This window comes from Heterobasidion irregulare, assembly GCF_000320585.1.
Source record: "Heterobasidion irregulare TC 32-1 unplaced genomic scaffold scaffold_14, whole genome shotgun sequence".
Taxonomy (NCBI): domain Eukaryota; kingdom Fungi; phylum Basidiomycota; class Agaricomycetes; order Russulales; family Bondarzewiaceae; genus Heterobasidion; species Heterobasidion irregulare.
Genome location: NW_009258210.1, coordinates 950,164 through 970,281, shown reverse-complemented (window position 1 = coordinate 970,281; position 20,118 = coordinate 950,164). Strand labels below are relative to the sequence as shown.

At 55.1% G+C, this 20,118-nt stretch overlaps 9 protein-coding genes across 9 annotated transcripts; 3 read left to right on the top strand and 6 right to left on the bottom strand.

Moving 5' to 3' along the window:
* Window positions 1-1,109: 1,109 nt before the first annotated feature.
* On the top strand, window positions 1,110-2,241 carry HETIRDRAFT_148995 (glycosyltransferase family 1 protein). Its single transcript, XM_009555139.1, has 5 exons — window positions 1,110-1,285; window positions 1,350-1,413; window positions 1,490-1,609; window positions 1,681-1,751; window positions 1,818-2,241. The coding sequence occupies exons 1-5, from the start codon at window positions 1,119-1,121 to the stop codon at window positions 2,140-2,142; spliced, it is 747 nt and encodes a 248-aa protein (XP_009553434.1). The 5' UTR covers window positions 1,110-1,118; the 3' UTR covers window positions 2,143-2,241.
* Window positions 2,242-2,342: 101 nt separating this feature from the next.
* HETIRDRAFT_391661 (uncharacterized protein) lies at window positions 2,343-3,221 on the bottom strand. Its single transcript, XM_009555138.1, has 3 exons — window positions 2,782-3,221; window positions 2,652-2,716; window positions 2,343-2,595 (listed from the first exon to the last, which is right to left on the bottom strand). Exons 1-3 carry the CDS (start codon window positions 3,176-3,178, stop codon window positions 2,482-2,484), a joined length of 576 nt encoding a protein of 191 aa, XP_009553433.1. The 5' UTR covers window positions 3,179-3,221; the 3' UTR covers window positions 2,343-2,481.
* Window positions 3,222-4,230: 1,009 nt separating this feature from the next.
* On the bottom strand, window positions 4,231-5,917 carry HETIRDRAFT_431144 (uncharacterized protein; the record flags this gene model as incomplete). Its single annotated transcript, XM_009555137.1, has 6 exons — window positions 4,231-4,399; window positions 4,704-5,323; window positions 5,376-5,404; window positions 5,521-5,590; window positions 5,651-5,712; window positions 5,785-5,917. The coding sequence occupies 6 exons, from the start codon at window positions 5,915-5,917 to the stop codon at window positions 4,231-4,233; spliced, it is 1,083 nt and encodes a 360-aa protein (XP_009553432.1).
* An 87-nt stretch (window positions 5,918-6,004) lies between these two features.
* On the bottom strand, window positions 6,005-6,619 carry HETIRDRAFT_164832 (uncharacterized protein; the record flags this gene model as incomplete). The annotated part of the gene is made up of 3 exons (XM_009555136.1): window positions 6,005-6,297; window positions 6,359-6,390; window positions 6,444-6,619. The coding sequence occupies 3 exons, from the start codon at window positions 6,617-6,619 to the stop codon at window positions 6,005-6,007; spliced, it is 501 nt and encodes a 166-aa protein (XP_009553431.1).
* A 3-nt stretch (window positions 6,620-6,622) lies between these two features.
* HETIRDRAFT_431143 (uncharacterized protein) lies at window positions 6,623-8,461 on the bottom strand (the record flags this gene model as incomplete). The annotated part of the gene is made up of 6 exons (XM_009555135.1): window positions 6,623-6,835; window positions 6,976-7,375; window positions 7,420-7,737; window positions 7,793-7,907; window positions 8,112-8,271; window positions 8,336-8,461. 6 exons carry the CDS (start codon window positions 8,459-8,461, stop codon window positions 6,623-6,625), a joined length of 1,332 nt encoding a protein of 443 aa, XP_009553430.1.
* Window positions 8,462-9,196: 735 nt separating this feature from the next.
* Window positions 9,197-11,342, bottom strand: HETIRDRAFT_120488 (uncharacterized protein; the record flags this gene model as incomplete). The annotated part of the gene is made up of 8 exons (XM_009555134.1): window positions 9,197-9,466; window positions 9,682-9,852; window positions 9,947-10,047; window positions 10,150-10,275; window positions 10,375-10,518; window positions 10,655-10,740; window positions 10,887-10,986; window positions 11,090-11,342. The coding sequence occupies 8 exons, from the start codon at window positions 11,340-11,342 to the stop codon at window positions 9,197-9,199; spliced, it is 1,251 nt and encodes a 416-aa protein (XP_009553429.1).
* Window positions 11,343-12,213: 871 nt separating this feature from the next.
* Window positions 12,214-13,457, top strand: HETIRDRAFT_67962 (uncharacterized protein). Its single transcript, XM_009554781.1, has 3 exons — window positions 12,214-12,451; window positions 12,516-12,846; window positions 12,945-13,457. Exons 1-3 carry the CDS (start codon window positions 12,234-12,236, stop codon window positions 13,284-13,286), a joined length of 891 nt encoding a protein of 296 aa, XP_009553076.1. The 5' UTR covers window positions 12,214-12,233; the 3' UTR covers window positions 13,287-13,457.
* Window positions 13,458-14,304: 847 nt separating this feature from the next.
* Window positions 14,305-16,290, bottom strand: HETIRDRAFT_120490 (uncharacterized protein; the record flags this gene model as incomplete). Its single annotated transcript, XM_009555133.1, has 7 exons — window positions 14,305-14,495; window positions 14,538-14,669; window positions 14,785-14,820; window positions 14,878-15,301; window positions 15,680-15,795; window positions 15,990-16,118; window positions 16,212-16,290. The coding sequence occupies 7 exons, from the start codon at window positions 16,288-16,290 to the stop codon at window positions 14,305-14,307; spliced, it is 1,107 nt and encodes a 368-aa protein (XP_009553428.1).
* A 1,854-nt stretch (window positions 16,291-18,144) lies between these two features.
* On the top strand, window positions 18,145-20,055 carry HETIRDRAFT_431139 (uncharacterized protein; the record flags this gene model as incomplete). The annotated part of the gene is made up of 6 exons (XM_009555132.1): window positions 18,145-18,181; window positions 18,277-18,469; window positions 18,580-18,652; window positions 18,883-18,933; window positions 19,221-19,365; window positions 19,517-20,055. 6 exons carry the CDS (start codon window positions 18,145-18,147, stop codon window positions 20,053-20,055), a joined length of 1,038 nt encoding a protein of 345 aa, XP_009553427.1.
* Window positions 20,056-20,118: the final 63 nt, after the last annotated feature.

The following is a 20,118-nucleotide window of genomic DNA, read 5'->3' as shown; positions in this document are numbered from 1 at the left end:
CCGTCACAGACACCCCGCAGCACAATGTCTTTCCACCTCGTGCTCTCGGCCAAACCAGGCAGTAAGTCACCGGCAACTCGCAAAGTCTTTCTTTACTCATCGCAGGCCCAGGCCATACCCGTTCGCTCAGCGTCCTCGCATCGAAGATCGCCTCCGCGCGCCCGATCACGGTGACCTACTTGGTCCCCAACATCGCGAACGGCGCCGCCCAAGTCTCCACCGAAGTCGCGCGCGGCCTGAAAAGCGAGGGCCCCCCGAAAGGACAAGTCAGGTCTGGCCCTTCCCTTCTTTCCTTTTCGTTTCAATCTCCCCTTCCCTCCGCCCTCCTCCCCGTCGAGTGAGGGGCGCTGGGCTGACGGGCGCGGAACCAGAGTCGTGGCCGTCGGTCAACACTCGGACGCCGATACGGACGCCAGCTTGAAGATCGGCGGCTTTCGAGCGACCTGGACGGCGCTCATCACCGGGTCGCCCGTCGCATGCGCCAGCACCGGCGTAGTCTACCCTCCCGCCGCCCGACCCTCGCTTGCCATCCTCGATGTAAGCCGCCCGTACGCCCTTTCGAAAAGACCATTTTTGCCTGAACGCCTCTCGTCCCTTTCTCTCGTCAGGGCTTTGAGCTGCCTTGGCTCTATGCGATACGGTCCATGGATTCGCCGCCTCCCATCCTCCAATGGATGCCGGGCTTCTCTGGCGCGTTCCTCAGCATCGTCGGCTCCGAAGACGTGGGCGGCAAGGGGGATTTTTACCGTGCCATCGCCGACGACAAACTAGCCAGCCTCAAGGACGCGGAGGAAGACCCGCAGGGCGCCGTCATCCGCATACCTGGGATGCCGCCCATGTACGACTGGGAGTTCTTCCCGCAACAAATAGGCTCCAGAAAGGGAAAGAACCTCGCCGCATACGTCAAGCTGTCGAGGTACCGTCGCACACGTCGCACAGTATCATACCGTCGGCGATAGGACGCTGCTCATCGAAGGCCCGTCTGCAGATTCGTGGTGGAGGCGGACGGACTGGTCACCGGCGGCGCGGTCCCCTACGACGGAGCGGAATGCCTCGCCAGCATGTCCGCCTGGGTCGCCCGGACCAACGGCCGGCCGACGTTCCACCTCGGCCCCGTCATGGCGTTCAACCCGGGGACCACCGATTTCTCGCAGGCGTCCAAGGACGCCGAGCTGGCCGCTTCGTTCGGCAGAACGGGCGCGCGGGCGTCCGAGTTTCTGGATAGGGCGTACGAGCGCCATGGGGAGCACGGGGTGGTCTACGTCTGCTTCGGCACGGAATACTGGTATCTCGAGGCCCCGCCTTCTCCTTCGCGCATCGTGATCGATTGACGGACACGCGTCCGCTAGGCCGTCGTCGATGGATCACCTCAGCATTCTGCTGTACGCCCTGGAGCGCAGGAAAATCCCATTCGTGAGTCTCCCTCTCTCACCACCGGCGCCGCGCCGCCCCTCCCGCAGACTCACCCGCCCCCTCGAATTCCCCGCAGCTATTCGCCCACGCCTCGCGCGCAGCCTCGATCCCGGACGGCCTGAGGGCCCACTTTGACAATTCAGAGACCGCGATGCTCGTGCCCTGGGCTCCCCAGCAGACGGTCCTCGCTCACAAGGCAAGTACCGACCTCGCGCGCCGTGTCCGCGTCCGTGTCCGTGAGAGATCCGACGTCCTCCTCGCCCCCAGGCTTGCGGGTGGTTCGTCACGCACGCAGGGTCCAACAGCACGATGGAAGCGGTCAGCCAGGGCGTCCCGATGTACGCCCCCCCCCCCTCGCCGCTCGCCCCGGTAGCGACTCACCCCTCTGAGAACCGATAATGCAGGGTCTGCTGGCCGTTCGCCGCCGACCAGCCCATGAACGCCGCGCGCCTCGTGCACCGCCTCGACGTCGCCTTCGAGCTCGTGGAGGTGCGCATGGGCGCCGCATCTTCGAAACCGATCTTCGCGACTGGGCAGACGCCCGCGGGCACGCGCGCCGCGGTCGAGGCGGAGCTCGACGGTACCCTGGAAGCGATGTACGGCGCCGTCGGCGCGAGGAAGCGGGCGAACGCGCGGAGGGTTCGGGAGAGGCTCGCTGGTGCGTGGAGGGAGGACGGCGAGGCGAGGCGGGCGCTCGAGCGGCTGTTGGATAGGTATTGTACGCCTTGATGTAGATGGGTTCGTGTGCGGTAGAGCGGCTCACCGGTGCTGCGCGAGCACGGCGAGGCGCGAATGTAACTGCGTCGGTGAGACACAACACCCGCTGCGAATTCGGTCGTGCTGTAAACAGAAGGATCAGGCATATGCTTGTTTCAAGAAATTCGACAGTCACCAGTCAGAACGAAATCGGAGATCGCCCGCGAAAAGGTACGATGGGCAGTCATGGTGCACATTTGTTCGATGAAAGCGGCCAGCGATAGGATACATCATGGTGATACACTGCCAATGGACTCCGTCGAGCAGCGTCATGAAACAACCCCACTCGTCTACGATTCTCGCCCTTCAAGCCTACTCGAAAAGCCCAGGCGCGCGCGCGTCGCCGCGGACGGCGGCCTTGCCCCCGGTCGCACGCAACTCCCCCTTCTCCGCCATCGCGGGCTTGTGCGCGAGCTTGCCGAACGTCTATCACAACGCCTCTCAGTACAAAGCCAAACGAAGGCGGAAACGAGCAAACACACCCGTTCGGTCTTGCCGACGACTTTGTCGGTGAACCCGGCTCTGCCGACGGGGCGGTCGTCGTGTTCTTCCGCGACACGTTCGAGCGCGTCAGGAATGCGACACTCGGCACGTTTTTTTAGAGTCGCGTACCGTGCTGATGTTCGTGAGGCCCCGCGCCCGCCGTCGAGCGCGACTCGTGGCGGCTGCGCGCGTCCGACCCATCGCCCATCCCGACGCCGCCGTCGATGTCGTCCTGCGACATGGAGCGAGCGGCGCCGATGTCCTCCTCCGAAGCTGGGTTCGAGGAGCCACTGAAGCCGGGGCCCGCGGGGCGCCGGTCGAAGCCCGCGCCGGGGCTACCCCGCGCAACGTGCTCGATGTTGTGTTTGCTGTAGTCGGTGGTCGTGGCGTCTGTGCCGCGAGCGCCAGGGAGGGGCTCTGAGCTGTTGTGGACGTGGTGGTCGGGACGAGGCGCCGAGCCGAAGGCGGAGTCGGTGAGGATAGGGTTGGAGGACGGGTCGGAGGCGAAGGTGTTGTTGGAAGACATGGTACGGTAAGATGTGGGTGTGGGTGTGGTTGTGAGGGGGTGTGTGGGTGCTTGTGTGATTGTGTAGGGCCATTGAGTCGGGGGTGAGGGCTTTATATACGGGGACGAGCTGGGGGGATGACATCATCGCGTGCGGAGGAGCGTCACCGGCGCTGGGCAGCAGGGGCGCAAGGAGCAGAAGCCGGTGTCCAGGAGAAATGCCCAGCTGGACGACGCGTGTGCCCCTAAATTCCCGCTCCCAGACCGGACACAGCTCTGGGAACAACCCATCTCTGGATGCTTTTCACTCCACCTCCGCACTCCAAGCCCCAGCATCATCTCACAATCTCATCGCCAACGCGAAACGTTTCGTCATGACGCGTTGACGCGTCCTGTCACGGGCAAGTCAAAAACGTTCCTGAGAATGACGCGTCGCTAACCCTCTCCATAGTCTCCTAAAGGCAGCAACGTTGACGATCCCCCTTCAACCTCCGACGTGGTCTCCGGATATCCGTACTTATCCATACCAGCGGTTTATAGTTGTTGCTATCCTGCATTCCATAAATTTAGCTCGAACGCTGCAAAATATGTCCGTGTCTTCATCCGCGTGAGAGACTTCAGGGTCGAGTCGTGCTTGGAGTTCACTGGAGGTTTCGGTTTTTTCCGAAAAAAGACAGTACGCGGCCCGACCTCTGGTATCCAATGGATGCTTGGCGACGCACAATGAGACACTCTCTCAGAGCAAGCGCTTGTCCGGTCTTCATAGCATAGTATAGCGGCTCATCGTAATTTACACGTCTTTGGAGGCAACAAGATGTGTCAGTAACTCTTCGATCTTCTCCAACCGACCTCGAACCTTCTTCAGTGCATCGTCTGTCTTTGTCAATCTCTCCTCCACCGTCTTTTGAAGCCTAGAGAATTGTTGCTCCATTAGAGAAATCACAGCTTCTTTTTTCTTAGGTATTCGTGTCATCTGCCTTGACTGCGGGACAGGACAACGCGGGCATGTAGATCCGTGCCTCACAGCAAAGTGCCTAACTACAGATATCATCTCAATACAAGGCAAACTCCACCTATCTTCGCATGGCCTCCTTCGATTGTAGTCTATTCTCTTTGAGGAGCCTTTGCAGTTGATGATCGAAGAATCCGCTAGGAGGGCCCTCACGCGAGTCCGAAATCCGTTCGAGGAGCCAGAAGACATTGAGACGACCGAAGACTCGGGTTTGCCTTCGAGAGCGAGTACTGAGGCAACAAGTGTGCGGTGTGCCGCTTGTGAGGAGTTCACCACGCCACCATGCTGGTATTGTGTTGAGTGCCACCGTGCGTATGTTTGCTTTTTATCATACCACGGTGACTGATACTGGATGAAAGAGCGCTATGTACTTTGTGACAGGTGCGGCATGCAGTCCAAACTCCATCACATCATACACAACATGGTGCGGTACTCCAAAACATCTCTGATTGGATACATATTGTAGGAATCGCATCGAACTCTGCAATGTGAATTGAGGTGAGAGTCATTGATGTGTCCAACATGAGCACATACGAGTGATCTGGAGCAAGGTCCCATGCTTCATTAAACAGCGACTGGTAGAAGATCTGATCTTGAGGCTCGAGGAAACGCTCAATGCGCTCAATATCTGCCTTGACCGCGTCGTCGCCACATTGAAGGCGCATACGCAGGTAAATCAATCGTTTCCGTGTTTCGGCACGTGCGCAGAAATAAATCCAAGAGAACTTCCTCCTCCTTTGAATCAAGATAGCATCACAAGCGATGTGCCATCTTGTCTTAGTGTCTTCGACTTCCAAAAGAGCTGAGCGGCGATGAACTGTGCTGGCACCTAGTCGCTTCAGATGAAACTTGCGGCTTGACGCGTATTCCGTGTCCTCAATATGCCGTGTTCCCGACAGAATACCAGTCAAGGCATCCGGCCGGCCGTCGAATAGGCGTATAGGACCATCTTCGCTCCTCTCTGTAAATGTCACCGGTGGGGATTCCTCGTCGATGGCCATGCACTCTCCATCAAGTGCAAATCTCCTGCCCTTTTCATCCTTTCCCGCGCTTTCGAAGATCATAATATGGCCATCGGCTTTGAAGGCGCAGAACGTGTAACGGCGCATATAATTCGAATCTCCTTCATCCAAGAATCCGGACCGTTGGCCAAGCTTAGCACACGAATGAGCCAAATCGACACGCGGAGTATCTAAGGCTACTCACAGCTTGCTGTACGGCCACGGTAGGAATGCCTGCGCAGTGATCCATGAGTTTTTATAAGCGATATCGGCATCCACGCGGACTTTTTCAGTGTGTCGATGCCGAATATAGCTATACGATGCATCCTTTGACGATTGATGGTCGCTACCGACTGAATCTAGCGACTGAAGCACTGCAGGCGTAAAGATATCGTTGTATTGTTTGAGAGCATTCTGGTACTGCTCGTCGTGATTAAGTATTGAGATGAATTCGGTTCTCATTGATCATACTCGACTCACCAGGCCTGAGGCGAAAAGGCGGAGCTCTTTCTCTGGATCCCGTCTTTGATACTTGATGTTGTCTGTGCATGGACCACATAACATTAAGATATGGAGAAGACAACATCATTCGACGAAGGCGAGATGTAACTTACCGCTGACATCCCGCGCACGGGCATAGTATGTATTGAACACCTGTTGAACAGACATAGCTGCATTCTGTAGATTGTCGAGATCGAGAGATTTAGAGGTCGCGCGTTGAATGTCTTCGAGATGGTGTTTTAACATCAATGTAAGCAATGGTAAAAGAGACTAAAATCAGCATAACGTGAGCAAGGCTTTGCTATACGGCAAGGGAGATGTATTCGCATGCCATTAATCAAGATGTGCAGTCTCGGGTGGATCAATGTGATACTTCATTTTGTTGAGGTTTTGCTCGAGACTTTTTCCGGTTTCACGAAAGAACTCGGCGAACTTCTCTTCAAGGAAGTCCTTCATGGGCGTGTCCCGAAAACATGTGACGATCTCCATATGCATGGGCCAAACGTGTTCGATGTATCCATTCACTTCTGACTTGTTTTCCCGCAATATATAGGGGAGAGTGGCGAAGATATTCCGAAAGATGGCTTTGATGTCCTGGCAGATTTTAGTCAGCGTTGTTTGCCAACCTTATGGAGCGTTTCATCGTCAACAATGCTCATAGCACAGTAGAATTAAAAAAACTCTCACCGACACACCAATATGCAATCCAAGAAAGTAGACTGAAGGGTAAATATGAGTTGAGTTCCCATACCACTACAGTTTCAAGGCCTACCTCCACCTAGCCGGACGCGAGGACGTGAAAGCAGTTATCTCATAGATGGTCACAAAGCCTGATGCGTCCAGACTGATCCTATCGAAAAGAAACCGAAGACGATTGATTCGAATATATTGCAGCGTCCAAAGATCGTCGGAAGATATAATTGGCAATTGTATTTTGTTGGTGCGCATAAGCTAAGCGGTCGGATTTTGCGTGGGCAGGGTGAGAAAGCGGACAGGCTTTCGTGGAACGGCTGCCGCAGGATTTGGGTCCATGGAAGTGCGCTCTGACGTCTCAGGGATGCTTTCGAGGCCGGAGGCAGTCCGCTCGAGAGTTGATGAATTGATTTGATAATAATCGCGCAAAGCGAGAAAAAAATGCGCAGATCTTATGCTTGCACGTTGATCCTAGAAGAGAAACAGCAGTTAGCGAGGTGTCCAGGTCATGATCATCTGTTCAGATGCTCGAACCATATAAATTTAAAGTTGATGCATATCCTATAACCAGGTGAGCGACAAGCATTATAACAATGAGGTCGAATACCCACCGGATCCTTGATCAGATCCCAAGTGTCTTCGGTGAGTGTTTTTATAATTCGGTCCCCTGTTTGGGCCACGGTATCGGTGATGTTTTGATCCATGAGCCGCATTTTCGACCTAAAACGTTCTTGGTTCTCCTTTATACTATCCTCAACGCTTCGGGACAGCTCCTTTTTCAGCTCCTGAAAGTCCAGCTTTCCTTTTGCTTGAACACGACTAGAAAGGTCCTTCTGCTCCGTTGCTTTATTTTGGCGCTGCGACTTAAGATAGACCTCCTCCAGAGCTTTATCATTCGTGAGAATCTTGGCAGAGCCTCCAAACCTAACCACAAGTTGGGTCAAGTCCCGCTCGCTTTTTGTACGCAATTTCTCGAAACACTTCAGCAAGATGTCCCTCATGGTATCAACGCTACAGAGGAATATCAGCATAAATGGCGGTATTCTTCTGGAGACTAATGTATGGCATGCCTGCGTTGTAAGTCTTGTTGTCCCTTCTGTAATTCGTCGACCCCATGGGCGGCATGCGCAGCCAATGCCTGCATGATGTCGCGCCTGTGGCGCACAAATAGCTGAGCGCATGCAGTGAGCGCATCGTCCCAGTCAGAGGCCTTGAAAACCTTGCGCACGATTGTTTCGCTGGTGTACCTGTCGCATAAATTATAGCAATTCTCGATGTCTTGGCCGATTGTGTCGATCAGGGACTGCATTCTTCCCCTCAGGATGGGCAAACCCTCGCCCAAATCGAAGTCCAGATCATGAATGTCCTCGAGCCTTACCAGCAGCAAGTGAGTATCGTCGACCAGTGCGACGAAGGGCTCTGGCTCACGGCAACAACTCCGCCATCATATCTATCATCTCAGCGAAGAGGAGAAGAAATTTCTTGCTATTGTTACGCCGCATCTTCTCCATCGCGTACACCTTCTTGAGAGGGATGACTGCCACTGATCAGGCAGTTGATAAGATGCGATCACAAACAAAAGTTGTTCACTTGCCTTCGATGAAAGGATGAATCTTAGCCACTTCGCCAAGAAGTTCGATGAGCGTCGATATCGAGTGCAGAAATTGGTCCGTGAGACCGAGAGCACAGGAGAGATCTGTGCGACAAAGCCAGCGGTATCGACGACGTTGTCAACTCCTTCGCCTACCAGTCGGGGCAACATTCGAGCCTTTTTCTTCGGAAGTATAGAGGAACTTATACTCGCTGGCTTTATCAAACATCTTCGCCCTCGTCGACGGGGCCGGGTCAACCTGCAATTTTTTCCATAATTTATACCGGTGACCCTTTTCTTCGTTGCGAGACATATCCTGCAGGCAGATCGCTTGGTCAAGAGACGCGAAAAAACTGCGTGTAGGACAGAGACTGGTATACCGACAACTTGCTCTTCGAATATCTGGACTGGAAGTAGGTGGTGATGGGGAGCGGGAAGACTAGGCGTCCTGCGGGCGATGCTCTCCAGGGCTTATACAGGGCGTCAAGTCGGAGAAGCAACCTCATGCTTGGGCCAGAACTCGTGAATAGTACATGTAGATAGAAGCCTATAAATAACGCCTGATCAAACCTTGCAGACTTCGCCACAACGACCAGCAGCGCGCATCTGTGAGAGCAGGTCCGGTGCGGTGCTTGGACCATCAGAGCAGACGCTGTTCAAACACCACGCTGAACTTGGAGGAAGACGAAAGCGCAGACCAGCCCCGAGCGTAAGCGCAGATTAGCTAGCCAGGCGTCACACACGACAGGATATGATCGCTTTGATCAATACAGGGTCATGCGGCTCACCGCTTCTACAGCAAAGCTCATCTGATTTCGCAATCGCCGTCGGATGCGCAGCGTCCGTACCCGTGCTATGATACGAAGGAAGAGGGTCGCGCTGCAAGCCAGGGCGCAGCGCGCCGGCCTACGACCGTCTGAGAACACTCGACCTTGCGTGCGTAGGTGCTGATCAAAGCGACTACGAATATGAAGTCGGTCGCAATGCAACGGCAGTCGAATCTTTCATGGCTGTCACTCCGTGATCGCGGGTCCAATCGTGGCCTCACCGGAGCAAATCAAAAAAACCGCAACGAGAAAAACGACTGTTTCGCGACAGAAGGTGAACGACACAAATTTTATAACTGTCAAACCCACCGGAACAACCAACGAGGAACCCCACCTAGACCCTATCCCTACCAAGATCACGATCCCCGCCAGACCACCCCCCGCCAATCCCCCGCGGCCCTCACGGCCGCTCGCTCAACCCCGACTATGCCTCAACAGCGCCTTACTCCTAAACGTCGCATTATACTGCAGCAAATTATTGATATCGCGCACCCAGTCGTCCTCCTTGCCCGCGCCGTCCGCGCCATGCACCGCGTCCTCGCTCGGCTCCGCGATCGACGACCGGTTGATGCACGGGATCGGGTGCGGCGACGCGCGCACGGTCACGGACTCGCCCGCGCTCAGCACGCGCGAGACCTGCCCGTCCATCGACACGCCCGCCGCCGCGCGACTGCGCCCGCCGATCTGCAGCACGCGCACGCAAACGCAGCACGCGACAGAACATCAAATCATCAGAACGTCAGAAGAAGCATTAAAAAAAACGAAACCCGAGAAACAAAGGAGCAAGAGACGCTGCGGTCCGCCAGCACGTGTCCTCGAGCAGCAAGGCGAGCAGGAATAAGAGGAGGAGGGGAGAAGGGGGGCGCGAAGCCTAAGCCTAAGATAAAGACGCAACGCACCCGGAGCGTGATCGCGGACGACGCGGGAAAGACGAGCGGGCGGAAGGACAAGCTGCGCGGGCATATCGGGGTGAGCACGAGCGCGCTGAGCGACGGGTGCACGATCGGGCCGCCTGCGGAGAGCGAGTACGCGGTCGAGCCGGTCGGAGTCGACACGATCAGGCCGTCCGACTGGCGTGCGCGCGCGCGCGCGAGCGAGCGAGTGTGAGCGTGTGAGTGGAGATGGAGGGAGGAGGGGAGGGAGAGGGGGGAGAGGGGGACGTACGACGGACTCGGTGAGGTGCTGCCCGTCGACGAACGCGTCGATGGTGTTCAGGTGCGGGCTCGAGCCGCGATGAAGCGCCACCTCGTTCATGACCTGCCAGTCTGCGCGCGCACACGCACACGATCATAACAAGGAAGAACATCACAGAGAAAGAGATGAACATGAATGAACAGAGAAAACGGGGTCAGCGCGACTCCACCGACCTTGGCCGTCGTCCCCGATCTTCTTGCCCTCCTTGTCATAAAACGAGCACGACAGCCGCATGCGATACAGCACCGTCGCCGTGCCCTGGAACACGCTCTCCAGCGCGTTCGCAAAGTCGTCCACATCTTAATTGCAATCCATCAAAACAGCCATATGAACAAAAAAATGTGTGACCCGACGTCAGCAGGGCGGGTTATTGGACCGAGATGGCGCGACGGACTCACGGAAGGGGAGCAGGAAGCCGAGCGTGCCCATCGAGAAGCTCAGGACGGGCGGCACGGCGCCGACCTTGAAGAGCGACGAGGCGTGCAGGATCGTGCCGTCGCCGCCGAGCGTGATGACGAGGTCGATCTTCTCCGCGTCCTCGCCTGCACGGGCGCACGCGTGCCAGTCAATCAATCGCGTCAGCTTCAGCATCAGCTCTCCACACCCGACGGCGGAAACGAAGGAGAAGAAACCCTCCACAGAAACAAAAGATCGAGGAACGCAGAAGTCGCGACTCACCCGGCTGCCAGAGCTCTACATCCTGCGGGATATCCTGCCGATTCTCGTGGAACACGCGCACCTCCGGATAGCGCGCCCGTATATGCCTAAAAACCCAGCACGAACATAGTTAAATATATAGATTGTATGAAAAAGCGCGCCCCCGCCCGGCGGGGCTCCGTCAGCACTTCCTCATCCCCAAAAGCGTCCCCGGCACGACGCAGTGGGGGGGAGAGTGAAGGAATGAACGTACCGCAGAAACGCGTCGATCGCGTCGAGCACGGGCCTCGTGCGCAGCTTATTCACGATGAGCACGGTCTTGGGCGACGTTGATGACGAGGACGATGAGCTGTCTTCAGCGGTGACGGCGGGCGGTTAGCGGGACAAGCTCGGGGCAGAGTGCGATGCGCTCGACGGCCAGAGACCGCCGGGGGCTGAAATGGAACAGGGACGCACGCAGGGAAAGAGGCTCGGGGACGGGCGCCGGAGGGGGCAGCACGGACGTGTGGATCGATCTTCTGCTCTGAGCAGCATCAGCACGGTTGGCGGCGGCGAAGGAGGATGCGGGGGAGAACGGAGATGTGGGTGTGTGGTACGGCGCTCGACGTTGACGGCAGCAGTGGCGACGCGCGGCGGTCGCGGGGGAGGGCAGCGCGCGCAGGAGAGGGTGTGGGTGTATGCGCAGAGAGGGAGCGAGCAAGGCGAGCATTTGTGGATGGGATTGTGGGCGGCGTTGGCGTCTCAAATGGGTTTACCAATCCAGCGCTCTCGCACTCTCACGGCTCGCGCGCACATCGCACCCCGCACATCCTCACATCCTCCCTCTCATATGCTCCATCGTCTCTCATACAACCGTCCTCCAGACGTCTACGAAGACCCAAGCATCCAGCCTCGTCCTAGCTAGTAGCACGCGATCTCCAACACACGCCCGAGACCCACACATCCATCCTCACCTCCCCTCACGACCTTCCACTGTCCCCTCAGAAATACGCAGTATACTCACAACCTTCCACTATCCCCTCAGAAATACGCAGTATAATCATCCACCACCCCCAACCAGCCACGCATGCACGAACAACCACAATATCCACGCGTACCGCATTAGAGCTGCGCGTTGCGGCGCCAGTGCCGAGACACGCGTGTGGGTCTGCAGCGCATCGGGGAGGTTCGTGTGACCCCCTGTGATCCATGGACCAACGCTACTGTTGCGGCCGACGTTGACCTCCCCGCGCTACAAACACACAGACACCCCCAAGCGTACTCCAGCAAAGGGAGGCCGATGCAACACGCTCAAACGCCGACCAGGCAGAACAAGGCGCAGAATGACACAGGGGTCACGGCAATGGTGCTCTTGCTGCCCTGGTCGGCTCGCTGCCTCGAGAAAACGTGCGCTCGCTCGAGACCCGGGGCCCAGGTACAGCCCTCTTGTCTTGGGTGGTAGACCGCAGCTGACGCGGACCGGCCGGCATCGCGCAACGTTCTACGTCCAGACGCGTCACTTCCGTCCACACGCGGCTCTCGATTTGCTCTTAGTTATAATCCCACTGACCAGTGAGCGCGTTCCCGGCAACCACCAGAACCTCCCGCAAACGCAAACTCCATGGCATCCGCAGCTGCATCCGAAAACATCGCGTCCGCCGCCAATCTAACGACGCCCGTCGCCGTCTTCGTCGGCGGGACATCTGGCATCGGGCAGGGTATGGCAGAGGCCTTCAACCGGCACACGAAAGGCGACGCGCACATCGTGCTTGTAGGCCGCAACCGCGCTGCCGCAGAAACCATCATATCGAACATGAAGTCCGTCGCCGGCGAATCGAGGTCCGCGCCCTTCACTCCCATCTCCCGTCCAGCCTTGCCACCACTCACAATCTCTCTTCATCAGCACCGGCTCGTATGAATTCGTGCCCTGTGACGTATCCCTCATCTCCAACGTCAAGCGCTCAGCCGCAGACATCGTCGCCAAACACCCCAAGGTCGACTTCCTCCTCATCACTGCGGGCGTCCTGGCCGCCGCCCGCACCCTGACGGCGGAAGGCCTCGACAAGGCATCGGCGGTGCACTACTACGGGCGGTGGGCGTTCATCCACGAGCTCCTCCCCGCGCTGCGCGCTGCGCGACGTGCGGATGCGGACGCGAAGGTCATCTCTGTCTTCTCCGCTGGGAGAGGCTACAGCGCGCACGACCCGGCGACCTATAACGATCTGATGTGCGAGGTCAGCCCCTCAGCCACGCACCGTAGACGCACCAACACGGAGCGCCGATATACTCGCGCGAGCCGTCTACTGATCTCTCTCACCCCCATCGCGCCCAGGAATACGCGCTGCGCAACCCCGGCATCGTCTTCGCGCACGCCTTCCCCGGCGGCGTGCGCACCAACCTCCTAAAGACGTCCGACTCCGCGCTCGTGCGCGCACTCGACACCATACTTCCCCTCCTCCGGCCGTTCACCGTCTCGCAGGACGAGTGCGGGGAGTATCTGTGGCGCGGCCTGTACCGCAGCGTCGCCGCGGCGGGGTCGGGCAGCGTCCCCGGCGCGTACCGGATTGGCAGCAGGGGCGAGGACCTGGGCATGGCGCGGTATCTCGGGACACCAGAACAGCGCAAGGCGCTGTGGGCGCAGAGTGCCAGCCTGACCCATACCGTTGACCCGTAGCGTGGGCGCGGGCCCCCGCCCCTTGCACCATTTTGTATCTGGCTTGTGTGCGTGTCTGAGGATGTCGTTTGACGGTTCATGCTGGTTCGATCAGACGGCCACGGCAGGAGTGACCTTGGACTTTTGTACGGTCATGCACGGATGGTCTCTATAAGCATGCCTGATCTGCTATTTCGACGGTTTTAGCAAGCACAAGATGTAAACTTCATCGAAGATGTGTCAAGGGCTACTAATGCATAGCTGCTTGGGAACACGCTTGTGCGACTCTACCGAAGAGGCCCACGACGAAACGGACTGCCACGGTGACCAGAACTCTCGCTCTATCATAGGTGGAAGAAATTCATGGCAATGTCAACCCTCTCCGCTTTCTCGTCTCCCGAAGACTCTGTGCTCAAACTTTCTTCTTCACTCGAAACGCGTTCGCCAGATACCCTCCTAGAACCTGGGTACATCCAAGAGATTGTATCTGCCAAACGCGTTTGGACCCCGTCCGCGACAAATTCATCGACACCAGCCCCGAGTGTTGCGGCATTGCCTGGAAGTGCCCACGTCGCGTAAGGCTTGCCGCGAGATTCGCTCGTTAACCATCCTGTACCAAACTTTGCGTTATAACTGTATATCCAAAGAGCGCAGCAGAGGCAGCTCCGCTTGTTACACCCAATAGCATGCTGGTCCGAATCACGAAGGGGGAGATATCCACGTGATGACGACTAGAAGAACGCTTCCTTCTTCGGGAATCGTAACTAATGCTGAGTTTTCATACTCAAACCCAGCCCAGCTTGAGAGCTGAATTACAGATGAATATGGTAGTTCAGATTGGTTCTGCTATGATTTAACTATAAGCTAATCCTCCGTTCAGATTGATCATGATTCGGCAGATCTCTGAATTATCTCGAACAAGGCCCTGGGGGTGTACTGTACACTGCCTTATTGCTTGAGAAAAACACTATCGTGGAACTCCACCGGAGAAGAAACATCACCCATGTGAAAATGAACATTCATACATTGTCTACCTTCTTTAAGTTATGATTATCTTGTCGTCCTCTTCAAAAGACTGCTCCGAGCCCAAAATTTCATCATCACTTGAATCTAGGTCGTCATACATCCTCCTCGACTCTGGGTACAGCCACGAGAGTGCGTTCACCAGGCGCGTCTGAACCTGACGTACCACAGCCTCATCGACACCAGCCCCGTGTGTTGCAGCGTCACCTGGAAGCGCCCAAGTCGCGCAAGGCTTGCTGTGAAACCCACTTGTTATCCATCCCATCCCAAACTGCTCGTTATATGTGTCTATCCAAAGGGTGCAGCAGAAACAGCTCCGCTTGCTACATCCAATAGCATGCTGGTCTAATCCATTAATGGCATCAGTGGGCCGGCGAAGACCTGCATGCGACGACGATGGCTTGCTGAAATGCAGAATGATACGGATCTCGGCGTGGATGCACGTCTTGATGGGTCACCGATGTTCCCAATCGCGTAGCACCTCGGAAAAGCTCACCGCGAGGCCCTGCAAATCCTTTGAACAGAGGGGTTTCTGCATCACACGCAGAATGTACAACCTTCTTATAGTCGTCGCAAAGAGAGATCTAACCTTCTCCTAAACCAACGAAGGTATCATGGACCCAGCGATACAGGATCTGCCCATCGGGAAACCACTTTTTCGCCATCTTCACGAGCTGTGTAACGCCGCCAAAGTATTGGCACACTTTTGCCAGATGCCGCTTCAACCTTTCGGCCCTCTCTCTGCGCATGGAATACAAGGGGTGACAATCTTCACAAAGGAGTTTCAAAAAAGGAGAACAAAGAAGGGTTTTCCCTAGATTGTCGAGCACCAAGTACCGCATGGTTGATTTGTCAATACCATCTGGGTCTAAAGGGGAAGCGGATAACTCAGACAGATGGAGGACGAACTTGCTAATCATTGTCGAGAATTCTGGCTCTTCGCCCTTGTATCTGTGTTGTCGGTACATAGCAGAATGAGGGAGCTCTTTCTCAACAGAGAGTGGCCTGTATAGCTGCAAAGCGGAGTGGAGATCGGGGAGAAAAGTGGATATAGATTCATGAAGATTGCTAATCCTTTTGTCCATGTTCACACAATAATGTGAAAGTACACCCCCAGGGCTTCGTAGGAAATGACAACCGATCTGTGATCCGAGCGTAGAAACCAGGAGTGATATCAGAATTAAAACCGAGTGAACTCAGACTGAAGCTGACAAACTCCTGCTCAGCATTTAACCCGGCTGAGTTCTGAGATTATGCTGAGGTGGCGGAATCTCAGACTAATCCTGAAAACCGATGCGAGAATTTTGCTGAGATGCACCTGGCCATGATATAATCTTGCTAAATCAGCATGTTCAGACTCCGCGGTTTGCGCCTGCAAGAACTATCACAACCTTCTGTGATGTAGCACCTGCCCGATAGGCTGCGATTGTCGCATGTCGAGGAGGTGCCGCAGGACCTAGCCGCGGTGTCACGCCCCATGCCGTGGCTGCCTCTCCTGGTGCGGGACCTTCAAGTATATTAAATACAATCATATAGAATACCATTCCTATACACTTTCCTGCTGCAGTATTGTGAAGGAATGCTCTCAAAAATGCCAGTATTTCAGTGGTCCGTAAGGGGAGGGCGATGTGACGAGTGTGACAAAGGGTGACGGCGCCTCGCAGGCGCCGTCAACACGTCAGCCCTTGTCTTTTTCCTCACGCATCTCCTGCCCTATGCGATTTGTCTGCATGTGTCTAGGCTCTGACACCCGATACCAATACCTCTGGACTGCCAATGTGGACTGGTACTTGGCTTGAGCTGAATCTTGGGGCTTGCTGCGGACACAATCTAGAAAATTCTCGGCTGCTGGGATCTGACTGATGGCTCTGGATTGCTATGCTCGCAGCTTGGTGACTTGGGGTGTTCTGTCTGCGTGTCAACCTTGGGCTTTTGCAAGATCCACAGGGAGTGTGAAAGGCGGGCTGTACCATCTCACATTTTGTTTCACAGGTGTTGCCATGCATGGGGTTGGGAGTGATTGTGACTCGGGAGGCGGACCAGGTTTCATAGCATGTCGGTGAGTGGTGTTTCTTATCCTTGTGCCCAGCAAAGTCTCTGGACTGATGAGCAGTCCACTAGTACTGTTATATAGGTATTACTGATAGGATCGTATGAGAACATCTATCGGCGCCGTCCTTGCGCGGTAAGTAAATTTTGCACGTGTAGTAATTGGTGGTGCAATGCTAATTGTGGAAGATTGGTGGAGACTATGAGTTCTAGGATTCTGTAAGTCAGGAAGGTTGGGGTGGTCGACGATGCCAGCAAGGAGGTCCTCATGTAGTATCACAACAATGTCTGTCGATAGAGAAATATAATTTTATAGGCAATTTTTATCACACAATTAAATTAAATGATATCAATAAGAGGATATAACCCGATTGGGATTTATCTATGACGAGAGCCTAGATGGGCTGGTTTGATTCTGAGATGGCGAAGCTGAAATGATGCTGATCAATCTCAGAATAATGCTGAGGTAGTGCGATATGGAATGATTTCAGAACCGATGGTTTGTTGTGGTGTCAGCATTTGCCAGGTATCTTGCTGTGGATCTCAAACTCAGCTTTTTCCTGAGTAATCCCCTGGGGGTGTAGGAAGGAGAAGATGCATTGCGGGTCACGGGGTTGGTGATGGCAGCGATGAGATGGGCTGTCATGTCCTCATCTTCACAAGTAGGAGGCCAATTCTTAGCCAGCACGAGACTGAGGTGATCGTCTCTGTCAAACATAACTGCAACAACTTCTCCAGGTTCACTAGTGGTCAGTGCTATGGTGATAACATCAAGAATGTGGATGTCAGTGCTGGTATCTCTGTGATGTATTCCTTTATTGGTGTGAACCCAAGCAGCTTGGTATAACATATTGAGTTCACAGTCCCGAAGCTTGTGCAAAAGCTGCAACTGTTTGGAGAGTGTCACTTGGTCAAGGGAAGATTGAGAGGTCATCCCTAGTGAAAATCCAGTCTAAGAAGAGAAAGTCTGAGCTAAGATTACCTATAGTAGTGATAGCTGTAGACTACCTTAGATGTGGATACAGATTTGAGACATGGAGTAGCATGTCTTCCATAAAATTAAACATTGACAGGGAGGCATGTTACTTGGTTAACTGGACTGAGCCATCAAAAGTTAGCCCTTATGAAATGAGACAAAGTGGTGCTTTATGTGTATGCATAGCAGAACCAATTGTCAAGAATTTGTATGTGAGGAACCTAGATGAAACAAAAGAGGGTATATAGCATCAACACCAAAGATGCTAAGTCATATGAATATGAACACAAAGGCTATGGTGCCAGCATGACACTGAGCAGTGGCATGAAGAGCACACATGAAGCTTAGAATTACAAAAGTAAGCCCATTCCGGGAATACTGGTCATACTGCTGCATGGAGGGTGTTATGCACACTGACAGTGAAGGTTTGATCATCACTAACAAACAAGTCAAATAAGTTGTATCGGAGATAAACAAAGAACATCCCTTTCGGGGTACAGAGATGTCCTAAGAACATAGGGGAAGCATCATGAGAACAATGCTCACCATGAGAGGAGATCAAAGAAGCCTGGGCCTACCCCATGTGGGCAGACATACCTGCATAAAGCCTCATAGAGCCACGAGCAACTGTTTTTCAAATTCTGGACGAGACGGCGGCATCAAAAACAAGTATTGTAGGGTGATGGATATTAGGCCGAGAGCAAAATGCACTGAGACAAGCGCAAGTGGTATAAAGCAGTGAGCGGCGAGCGTCCAAACAGATCATCGGAACGTCTCGGGAGACGCGAGAGTTTGCATTCGTGAAAAAATGTTACAAATCAGGCGCTAAACATGGGCGCTCAAGCGCCCAGCCGCTCAGGGACACACTGTTTGCTCCATCGAAAAAAAGTTTCTTAGGCATCTATTTGACACCGAATGCTCATCAGTCTTATGCCTCATCATCATATTGAGGAGCTCCTCAAGATTTCAGCCGACCATGGCGGATCGACGCCCAAACTGTCCAAACATCAAAGCACCGGTGGATTGTGAACTTCAGCGGAGACGATGTTGTGGCCGGAGTGTATCAAACAAAAAAGTTGAGCGCCGAGGCCGAGTTCGGCAGCACACAGGGAGACATCATAGTTGTCCGCGAGAGTACTTGTTGTTCGACTACAAGGTGAGTACACCCGCATATGTCAACCGTTGGGCTCATTGTGATGCCTGTATCTTGTATGTACGACGTATGGAGGACAATCATCAGGAATGATCCTATCTCTGTCGCCGTAGTAATTTCTGGTGGAAACAGTGCAAGTTATTGTTCTCAAATGATAGCTCCGATCTCGTTCTCGTCGGTGGTGAGGTGCGTGTTGGATCATCGCGGAAGTCCACACTATCTGATATGCCTAATATGATTCACCCTTTCACTACCCTTTCCCGCCATGCGCTGTGTTCCTAGTGCTAATTAACTGACATATAATGAGGCGGCCTAAGGAAGCCTAAGGAAACCTAAGGAACGGGCCCGGACGGTCTCCCCACCTCGCACATGATAAGCCTCTGACGCCAATGAATAGATTGGCTCGGTTTCGTCAGCATCGGCTTATCTCGTCGAGAGATGTGGGGGACGTAGCCACGTTTAGAAAGGTGTGTTCTGGAGGGTCCTGGAAGTGTCCTGGATCGACGTCCCAAGGAGATCTACGGCAGGCAGGACCGAGTAATATTGCTTTAATGAGGGGACTGACGACGACCAATGATGTTCAACGTTCATGAGCGAGTATATGTTTAAGCAGGTTCAAGCCTGTCAGGGCCTGCCACGGGATGTTGTCGGTGCGAGTTAGTACCCACGTGGCGAATTAAGAATGCAGAGAATAATGAGCAACCCGCGTCCGCCGTATTATGCTGCAGTCCACGGATATACGGACCAGCCGTAGGCGGTCGCAAGCGTGGGCCCAGCGTGGGCCCACGCTTGTGATGGAAATTTCAGGGGCTCACAAAACACGTTGGCTCTCGGGGAGACCGACATAGAGACAAGCGTCGATTGTGGTAATAGTCTCTATGGCAGCGTGCTGAGGCGCGGTGCGCGAGCTTCTTCCGTCGAGCCCAGCTCAGCGCCGCGCCGCAGACTGGCTGCTGGCGCGTCGGCGGCGTAGCAAGGCAGCAGCAGGGCGTAATTCACAAAGCAAACGGCGTTTATAACGTCACTACTGCAATGGCTGCGACGGTGCAGGCCTCGTACGTACAAACGCGCCTGCGCCCGCGCGTCATGCGCAAGAAGATCGCACACATACACGCCCATCTCGGGAGGTCGCGAGCCCCAGTAGCCCTAATAGCCAGCCCTTATCTGCAGCTCAGCAGAACAAGGCAGAACAAGGCATGAGCCCGAACGAGACACGGGCATGCGCCGATGACCGCTGTCGAGTATGGATACACATCGATGGCGAGACACGTTCCACGGCGAGCAGCGCACAATCGCGAGGACGCAGGACGCAAATATCCGCGCAGACGATGCAGCGCCCGTGCACGTTACGCCCATATCCGGTTCTCACAGGCAGCGCAGCATGGGATTGGCCCTGGAGGTCCATACTCAGTCAGTGGCGGGTGGTCCTGAGCAGCCCTTCGCGATGGCGTCATCAGCCCTTGTCTGAGCCTGAGGTCTCGCCAGAAAGAACGCAACCCCAGCCCCGCTCCGAAGATCGAAGCCGCCAGAGCACGATCAATGCGAAGGCAACGCCCGAGGACAATCGGATCCGTGCAGGGTCTGCGTGAGTGCAGGGACTGGGCACCGGGGGCTGCGATCGCGCGACACGCTTCTGCACATCGCCCTTCGCC

What these genes read in the sequence shown, in the direction of transcription:
- HETIRDRAFT_148995 (XM_009555139.1), top strand. Translation starts at nt 1,119, where the DNA reads ATGGCGTTCAACCCGGGGACCACCGATTTCTCGCAGGCGTCCAAGGAC. An exon ending in TGCTTCGGCACGGAATACTG is followed by an intron (nt 1,286 to 1,349) that starts GTATCTCGAGGC and finishes CGCGTCCGCTAG; the next exon opens with GCCGTCGTCGATGGATCACC. An exon ending in AGCGCAGGAAAATCCCATTC is followed by an intron (nt 1,414 to 1,489) that starts GTGAGTCTCCCT and finishes AATTCCCCGCAG; the next exon opens with CTATTCGCCCACGCCTCGCG.
- HETIRDRAFT_391661 (XM_009555138.1), bottom strand. Translation starts at nt 3,178, where the DNA reads ATGTCTTCCAACAACACCTTCGCCTCCGACCCGTCCTCCAACCCTATC. An exon ending in GCCTCACGAACATCAGCACG is followed by an intron (nt 2,717 to 2,781) that starts GTACGCGACTCT and finishes GTGTCGCGGAAG; the next exon opens with AACACGACGACCGCCCCGTC. An exon ending in TCGTCGGCAAGACCGAACGG is followed by an intron (nt 2,596 to 2,651) that starts GTGTGTTTGCTC and finishes GCGTTGTGATAG; the next exon opens with ACGTTCGGCAAGCTCGCGCA.
- HETIRDRAFT_67962 (XM_009554781.1), top strand. Translation starts at nt 12,234, where the DNA reads ATGGCATCCGCAGCTGCATCCGAAAACATCGCGTCCGCCGCCAATCTA. An exon ending in TCCGTCGCCGGCGAATCGAG is followed by an intron (nt 12,452 to 12,515) that starts GTCCGCGCCCTT and finishes TCTCTTCATCAG; the next exon opens with CACCGGCTCGTATGAATTCG. An exon ending in ATAACGATCTGATGTGCGAG is followed by an intron (nt 12,847 to 12,944) that starts GTCAGCCCCTCA and finishes CATCGCGCCCAG; the next exon opens with GAATACGCGCTGCGCAACCC.